This window comes from Nicotiana attenuata, unplaced genomic scaffold, assembly GCF_001879085.1.
Source record: "Nicotiana attenuata strain UT unplaced genomic scaffold, NIATTr2, whole genome shotgun sequence".
Taxonomy (NCBI): domain Eukaryota; kingdom Viridiplantae; phylum Streptophyta; class Magnoliopsida; order Solanales; family Solanaceae; genus Nicotiana; species Nicotiana attenuata.
In genome coordinates, this window is record NW_017674957.1 from 2,086 (window position 1) to 11,498 (window position 9,413).

Sequence of the window (9,413 nt, forward strand, 5' to 3'; positions counted from 1 at the left end):
TTCACATTTCTGGAGAGTTGTACAAAGTGACTTGGGTACCCGGGTAGAGCTCAGCACAGCTTTTCATCCGCATATCGATGGGCAGTCAGAGCGGATAGTTTAGATTCTTGAGGATATGCTCACAACATGTTTGATTGACTTCAGAGGGCAGTGGGGTCAATTATTACCTTTGGCCGAGTTTGCTTATAACAACAATTATCAGTCCAACATCGAGATGGATCCATTTGAGGCCTTGTATGGCCGGTGAGGTCATTTCCCCATCGGTTTGTTTGAGACTGACGAGGCTAGGTTATATGGCACTTGTTTGGTAAAGGATGCCTTGGATAAGGTAAAGTTGATACAGGAGCGACTTTCCACAGCTCGGTCCAGACAGAAGAGTTACGCGGATTAGAAAGCGCGTGATTTATCATTTATGGTGGGCGAAGGTTCTCTTAAAAGTATCGCCGATGAAGGGTATCATGAGGTTCGGAAAGAAGTTCCAATTGAGTCTGAGGTTCATCGTTCCATTTGAGGTGTTGGAGCGAATTGGAGAGGTTGCTCATAGGGTTGCTTTGCCACCCAGTCTATCGGGAGTTCATCCAGGTTTCCATGAGTCTATGATCCGGAAGTACCTTGCCAACAGGCCACATTTGTTAGATTACAGTACGGTTCAGCTAGATGAGAGCTTGGGTTATGAGGAGGATCCAATTGCTATTGTTGACAGGCAGGTCCGCCAGTTGAGGTCTAAGAAGATTTCAGCGCTAAAGGTCCAGTGGAGGGGTCAACCAGTCGAGGAGGTGGCTTGATAAACCGAGGGGGACATGCGTAGCAGATATCGACACTTATTCAGCACTCCATGTATGATTTTTGGCCGATTCGAGGACGAACGTTTATCTAAGAGGTGGAGAATGTAATGACCCGATCGGTCGTTTTTCTTTCTAGATTCCCATTCCCCTATTTAAGACTTCCCATCTGTCCCTTTATTGTTTTATAACTTGCGGGAATGATTGGCTTGGTTTTGGAAGGGTTCGGGTTGAATTCGGAACACTTAGTTCCTTAATAGTAGCCTAGATGGCCAAGTTTGACTTGAGTCAGCATTTTGAGTAAACGACCTCGGAACCAGGGTTTGAAGGTTCCAATAGGTTCCTATGATGATCTTCTTCACGACCCAATTCTATTATAGGCCGTGATGGCGCCCAGCAGCGTTGCTAGGCAAGCCAACAGTGAACAATCTTGTGATTCCCCCTTTTTAATAGGTTTTCCAAGTAATAACTTTCCTTAAGTTTAAAAGATTAAATAAATAACAGATTAAAATAATTAAAACGAAAGTAGCTGAGTGCAATCATAACCATAAAAATAAAACCACAACCATGAGTCTACTAGTGTGTGCCAAGACCTGGTGTCACAAGTGTATGGGCGACTAGTAGAATATACAAAAGATTACTACTCTACCGTCTGAAATGAAATAGAAGGAACAATAAACAAAAGAAAGACTTCGGCTGCTGCAGAATGCCTCGGAAAGCAGTTCACCGTATAGTCTCATGAAAGGGATTAAGTATGCGCGCCGGACTGATATCCAGATGCACCTGCCTCAGATCCTGCACATTTAGTGCAGAAGTGTAGCGTGAGTACATAAACAACATGTACCCAGTAAGTATCCAGTCTAACCTCGAAGAGGTAGTAACGAGGGGTCGACTTTGACACTTACTATGGGCTAACAATAAGATGTCAAAATGATAACTAAGCATGGATTACATAAATATAGCAGAAAACTCAATAACAAGAATAATAAACACTCTTTCCGCTAAGAATATAACTCAAGTTTATTTTTCATCATTTAAAAATTTATGTATCAAGTCAATGAACAATATTAACTATAAATGGGTTCCAAAGATTTATCATATGCAAGTTATGCCGAGGTCGTACGGCCCGATCCAACATAATAATATTTAAACTGTGCACTGCTGAGGGTCGATCGGAACGAACCATTTATGCGTCTATCTTCTACCGACGCGTTCGGCCCGCTCCACAAACAGAAAATACTTTAAAGAAACACAAATTCTTAATAACAGTCAAGCGTCCCATTCAGAACTTCAAGTAAGTAAAATTTAACCTCTTACAATTCTTTTATCAATTTTTAATATGACTTAGGCAATAAAGTTAACAAGTAGGGTGCAAACATTTCAAGTATAGCATGATATGGGTCCTAGACTACCCGGACAATAGCATAATTAGTAGCTACGTACGGACTCTATTCACCTCGTACGCTCGTAGCCCCCACAAATAGGAGCACATATTAATTAATTCACCTATGGGGTTAATTCCCTCTTACAAGGTTAGAAAAGAGACTTACCTCGTCTCAAAGCCTACTTTTCGGTCCAAGATTGTGCTCAAACCCCCAATTCGGTTCCAAGCGACTCGAAACTAGTCAAATATTATACAAAATAATCAATACATGTTCAAAAGTTCATACCCTAACTATGAAAGTGATTTCCCAAGCCAATTTGAAGAATCCCTAAAATTCACCCCCGGGCCCACGTGCCAGGATTCCGGAAATTTTTGAAGAAAGTTGTTACCCATAACCTCATGAACTCAAATATATGATTTCTACTAAATTCCATAACCTATTTCGTGGTCAATCCCATTTTTATCCAAAACCTAGGTTTTTCATCTAAACCCTTGATTTCACCAATTTTTACATGTAAATCTACCCATAACCTATTTATTTAACTCATGTTGTTTAGAAATTACATACCTCAAAGTGCTAGGTGAAAAAAGCTCCAAAAATCGCCCAAGAGATGAAAGAAAATGAGCTAAATGGTCTAAGTCCCGCATTTAATAAGTTGTGCACAAGTCGTAGGTGTCGCAAATGCGAAAACTGCCCAACTTAGGCTTCTTCGAAATTGTAAAGCCTTCCTCGCAAATGCGAACCAATCGTCGCATTTGCAATACCTGCAACATCATCCAAGAAACACCAAAAAAACTGAAGCTTTTCATATCCTTCCGAACGTCCAGAACTCACCCGAGCCCTCGGGGCTCCACACCAAACACCCACACAAGTCTAAGAATATCATACAAACTCACTCACGCGATTGAAACTTTGAAATAACATCAAAAAAAATGAATCAGACGCCAAAATGCATGGATTAACTCATGAACTCAAACACTTCTAAAAATACTACCGCGCGTCTGATTCCTATCAAATCAACTCAGAATGACGCCAAATCTTGCGTGAAAGTCTTAAATGACATTACGGACCTACTCCAACTTCTGGAACTGGAATCCGAACCCGATATCAAAAGGTGCACCCTTGGTCAAACTTTCCAAAAAATTCAAATTTCCAACTTTTGCCAAATGACCCCGAAACGACCTACGGACCTCCAAATCCACTTCCGGACATGATCCTAAGTCCAAAATCACCATACAGAGCTATTCCCAGGCTCGGAATCCCAAACGGATGTCTATAATGTATAAACCCACTTCAACCTAAACTTATGAAATTCACCCAAAATGCCAATTTTTGCTATTATGCGCCGAAATGCTCCCGGGTCATCCAAACCTGATCTGAACATACGCCCAAGTCCGAAATCATCATACAAACCTATTGGAACTGTCAAATCCCGATTTCGAGGTCGTTTACTCAAAATGTTGCCCTAAGTCAAACTTAGCCTTTTAAGCCAACCTTAAGAAATCAAGTGTTCCGTTTCAACCCGACCCTTTCCAAATCCCGAACTAACCATCCTCGAAAGTCATAAAATAGTAAAAGCACATACGGGAATTCTTATTTAGGGGAACGGGATTCTAGAAAGCAAAATGACCGGTGAGGTCGTTTCATTCTCCGCCTCTTAAACAAACATTCGTCCTCGAACGGGTTTAGAATAATACCTGGAGTGCTGAATAAGTGTGGATAACTGTTCCGCATGTCCTCCTCGAACTCCCAAGTTGCCTGCTCGATTGGTTGGCTCCTCCACTGAACTTTTACCGCGGAAATCCTCTTGGATCTGAACTGATGAACCTGCCTATCAACAATGGCAACTGGCTCCTCCTCATAACCCAGGCTCTCATCTAACTGAATCATGCTGAAGTCTAATATATGTGACAAGTCGGCGTGATACCTCCAGAGCATAGACACATGGAAAACCGGATGAACTCCCGATAGGCTGGGAGGTAAAGCAAGCTCATAAGCAACCTCCCCAACTCGTCTCAACACCTCAAATGGGCCTATAAACCTTGGGCTCAACTTTCCGCTCTTCCCGAATCTCATGATTCCCTTTATCGGCGAACTTTCAAAAAAACCTTCTCGCCTACCATAAATTATAAATCACGCACCTTCTGATCCGCGTAACTCTTCTGTCTGGACTGTGCTGTGCGAAGTCGTTCCTGAATCAACTTTACCTTTTCCAAGGCATCATTTACCAAATTAGTACCATATAACTTAGCCTAGCTGAGCTTAAACCACCCGATGGGAGAACAACGTCGCCGACAATATAAAGACTCAAATGGAGCCATCTCGTGCTGGACTAATAATTGTTGTTTTAAGTAAGCTCGGCCAAAGGTAAGAATCGATCCCACTACCCTCCGAAGTCAATCACACATGCTCTGAGCATGTCCTCCAAGATATGAAATGTCCGCTCCGACTGCCCGTCGGTCTATGGATGAAATGTTGTGCTGAGCTCTACATGGGTCTCCAACTCACTCTGTATTGTTCTCCAGAAATGCGAAGTAAACTGAGGGCCTCTATCTGATATGATAGAAATAGGCACACCATGTAACCGAACTATCTCTTGAATATAACTCTGGGCCAACCTCTCTGAAGTATACGTAGTCACAACTAGAATGAAGTGTGCCGACTTGGTCAGCCTGTCGACAATGACCCAAATTGCATCAAACTTCCGCAAGGTCCACGGCAACCCAACTACTAAGTCCATATTAATGCGCTCCCAATTCCACTCCAGTATAGTCATCTGCTGGAGTAGGACACATGGCCTTTGGTGCTCATACTTAACTTTCTAGCAATTTAGGCACCTAGCTACATATTCAACTATGTCTTTCTTCATCTGCCGCCACCAATAAGGTTGTCTCAGATCGCGATACATCTTCGTAGCACCTGCAAGAATGGAATATCGAGAACTATGTGCCTCCTCTAGAATCCTCCCTCAAGCCATCGATATTAGGAACACAGAGACGACCCTGGAGTCGCAGAACACCATCCTCGCCGATGGAAACCTCCTTGGCACCACCCTTTAGCACCGTCTCTCTAAGAACCATCAAATACGGATCATCAAACTGTCAAGCCTTGATCTGCTCCAATTGTGAAGACTGGGCAACGACGCATGCAAGAACTCGGCTGGGCTCTGAAATATCCAACCTCACAAGTCTGTTAGCCAAGGATTGAATGTCCAAAGCTAGTGGCCTCTCCTCTGCTGAAATGGATGTCAAGTTACCCATACTCTCTGCCTTTCGGCTCAAGGCGTCCGCGACTACATTTGCCTTGCCCGAATGATAAATAAAGGTGATATCATAATCCTTCAGTAACTCAATGCATCTGCGCTGCTTCAAATTGAGATCTCTTTGCTTGAACAAATACTGCAAGCTGTGATGATCAGTGTAAACCTCACAGGACACCCCATAAAGATAGTGCCTCCAGATCTTAAGAGCATGAACAATCGCGGCTAACTCTAAATCGTGCACATGGTAATTCTTCTCATGGATCTTCAGCTGATGTGAAACATATAAAATTACTCGCCTCTCCTGCATCAATACACAACCCAAGCCAACGGATAAAGCATCGCACTACATTGTATACACCCCCCAATTGGAAGGGAACACTAGAACCGGTGTCGTAGTCAAAGTTGTCTTGAGCTTCTGAAAGCTCGCCTCACAATCATCGGACCAACGGAATGGAACACCCTTTTGGGTCAATCTAGTCAAAGGTGCTGCAATAGATGAGAAGCCCTCCACAAACCGGCGATAATAACTTGCTAACCCCAAGAAGCTCCTGATCTCAGCCGCCAAAGTGGGACGAGGCCAACTATGAACTACCTCAATCTTCTTGGGATACATCTTGATACCCTCGCCTTATACAACATGCCCCAAGAATGCTACAGAATCTAGCCAAAACTCACAGTTGGAGAACTTAGCATATAACTTCTATTCCCGCAAGGTCTGAAGCACCACTCTCAAATGCTGCTCGTGCTCCTACATGCTACGCAAGTAGACCAAAATGTCATCAATGAAGACAATGACAATGAATCAACGTATGGCCTGAACACTATGTTCATCAAATATATAAACGTCGTTCGGGCGTTAGTCAAGCCGAAAGACATCACTAGAAACTCATAATGGCCATATCTAGTACGGAAAGCATTCTTCGGAACATCCGAGTCCCAAATTTTCAATTGATGGTACCCTAATCTCAAGTCGATCTAAGAGAACACCCTAGCACTCTGCAACTGGTCAAACAAATCATCAATACGCGGCAATGGGTACTTGTTGTTAATGGTAACTTTGTTCAACTGGCGGTAATCAATGCACATCCGCATAGTCCCATCTTTCTTCTTCCGAAATAACAATGGTGCACCCCAAGGTGATACACTTGGTTTGATGAACCCCTTTGCTAGCAACTCCTCAAGCTGCTCCTTCAACTCCTTTAACTCTTTCGGAGCCATACGGTACGGCGGGATAGATATAGGTTGGGTACCTGGAGCCAAGTCAATAAAGAAATCGATATTACAATCTGGTGGCATGCCTGGAAGGTCAGAAGGAAACACATCGGAGAACTCCCGTACTACTAGCATTGAATCAATCGCTGGAGTCTCTGTGGTAGTATCTCGAACGTAAGCTAGATAAGCCAAACAACCCTTCTCGACCATATGTCGAGCCTTCAGAAAATAGATAACCCAACTAGACGCAGTGATAGACAAATCCTTCCACTATAATCTAGGAAACTCTGACATCGCTAAGGTAACAGTCTTGGCATGGCAATCAAGGATGGCGTGATATGGGGATAGCCAATCCATGCCCTGGATGAACTCAAAGTCAGTCATATCAAGCAACAAAAGATCCCCTCTAGTCTCGAAACCACATAATGTGACCACACAAGACCGATAGATCTGATCCACCACAACAGAATCGCCCACAAGGGTGGATACATAAATAGGAGTACCCAAGGACTCACGAGGAATATCTTGGAAATGAGCAAACAGAGATAACACATATGAATAGGTAGACCCTGGATCAAATAATACGAGGCATCCCTATTGGAGACAGAAATAATACATGTGATTACGACATCTGAGGCTCTTACATTTGGTCTGGACGGAAAAGCATAGAACCTAGCTGGGGCACCGACTGGATGGCCCCCACCTATATGGGCTGTAGCTGGCTGGCCCCCACCTGCCTTGCCTCCACCTCTAGGACGACCCCTACCCGCCTATCCTCCGCCTCTAGGCAGCCGGACAGTTGGTGCTGTGATCATGGGCTGCTGGCCCTGTTGCACTGCCTTACCCCGAAGCCTGGGGTAGAATCTTCGCACATGATTGAAATATCTGCACTCAAAACAACCTCTCGGTACGGTGATCTGCTGACCTGAAGTCTGATCCTGATGGCCTGAATACCCGCTGGAAGAATCCTGAATAGCTAGTGGGCGGTATGAACTTTATGGCATGGCACTGAAGTAGGCGCTAGAAGAATCCTGATGGCCTAAGTTCCCACTGGAAGAACCTGAATAGCTGGTGGAAGGTAAGAACTCTCTAGCATGGCACTGAAATAGGGTTGCGTCGGAGCACCACGAGGAGGTGGTGGTGCTGGATATGTGGGCCTGCTAGGCTGAACCCTCCCAAACTAACCTCGGCCCCCATCTGGGGCACCTCTAAACTACTAAAATAATGGACCGTCTTGTCCTGCTGCATCTTCTCTCTACCCCTTCTGATGGTAACCCTCAATCCTCCGAGCTATCTCCACTACCAACTGATAAGAAGTCCCCATCTCAACCTCCCGGGCCATAGTAGCTTGAATACCTGAGTGCAACCTAGCAACAAACCTCCGCACTATCTCTGCGTCCGTAAAAAGTATCATAATTGCATGGCGAGTCAACTCAGAGAACCTCACCTCATAATCGGTCACTGATATCTGACCCTACTGGAGCTGCTCAAACTGAAACCGCAACTCTTCCCTCTGGAGGATGGAATATACCTATCCAAGAAAAGGCATGTAAACTCATCGCAAGTCATGGGAGGAGAACCTGCCGGTTTGCCTTGAAGATGAGACTGCCACCACCTACGGGCCTTGCCCTCCAGCTGGAAGGTAGTGTAATCCACCCCATGGGACTATAATATCCTCATGGTGTGCAGTTTGTCCCTGCACCGATCAATGAAGTCCAGGAGATCCTTATGCCGCTCACCCCCATAGACATAAGGGTGTAGCCTAGTCCATCTGTCCAATAGCTTCTGCGGCTTACCGGTCGCAGCTGGTCTGGGCTCAGGTATGGCTACTACTACTGGCTGGGCCCCACCCACGGGTAGTGCGCACGGGGTCTGATATACAACAGTTTCATGCCTAGGAGCCTGAGCAGTAGGGGTCTGTGCTCCCCCTCCCGCCCGAGATATGGCTGGGTCTGCTGGAAATAAACTAGCCTGGGTCATAGAATCCATGAACCGTAGCATATGGCCCATAACCTCTTGGAAGCCCGGTGCTGACATGAAATCGACCAGGGCTGGCTCTGCCGCGGGAACCTCGCCCTGCTTCTCAATAATGGGATCCTCCACTTGATCCGCTGGTTGTGCAACTGGGGCAACTCTGGGACGTCCTCATCCTCTACTCGGGCTGGTCCCCTCCCCCGACCTCTGCCTCAGCCTCTTGCAATAGAGGGAGCATCCCCTCCTGGGTCTGGAACATCCGCCGTGCGTGTTCTCACCATCTGTGAGAGAATAGGAGAAGAAACTTTGTACACCATCAACTGCACGATAGGATATGAATAAAGAGTAGTTTCCTAACACCCTATAGCCTCTCAGAGATAAGTACGAACGTCTTCGCACCGATCCGCAAGAATCTATTAGGCCTGCCCATAACTTGTGAGAGCTATATGAACCTAGTGCTCAGATACCATGTTGTCATGACCCAATTCTATTATAGGCGGTGATTGCACCCAGCGCCATTGCTAGGCAAGCCCACAGTGAACAATCTTGTGATTCCCCCTTTTTAATAGATTTTCCAAGTAGATAACTTTCCTTATGTTTAGAAGATTAAATAACTAACAAAGTAAAATAATTAAAACAAAAGCAGCTGAGTGCAATCATAACCATAAAAATAAAACCACAACCACGAGTCTACTAGTGTGAGCCAAGATCTAGTGTCACAAGTGTATGGGCTACTAGTAGAATATATAGAAGATTACTACTCTACCGTCTGAAATGAAATAGATAGAACAATAAACA

At 44.8% G+C, this 9,413-nt stretch overlaps 1 protein-coding gene across 1 annotated transcript; it reads left to right on the forward strand.

The window, feature by feature from the left end:
- Positions 1-446: 446 nt before the first annotated feature.
- LOC109219508 lies at positions 447-785 on the forward strand. Its single transcript, XM_019383968.1, has one exon. The coding sequence runs from the start codon at positions 447-449 to the stop codon at positions 783-785; it is 339 nt and encodes a 112-aa protein (XP_019239513.1).
- Positions 786-9,413: the final 8,628 nt, after the last annotated feature.

Bases quoted from the DNA above. Each gene is read 5' to 3' on its own strand.
- LOC109219508 (XM_019383968.1), top strand. From the start codon at position 447: ATGAAGGGTATCATGAGGTTCGGAAAGAAGTTCCAATTGAGTCTGAGG.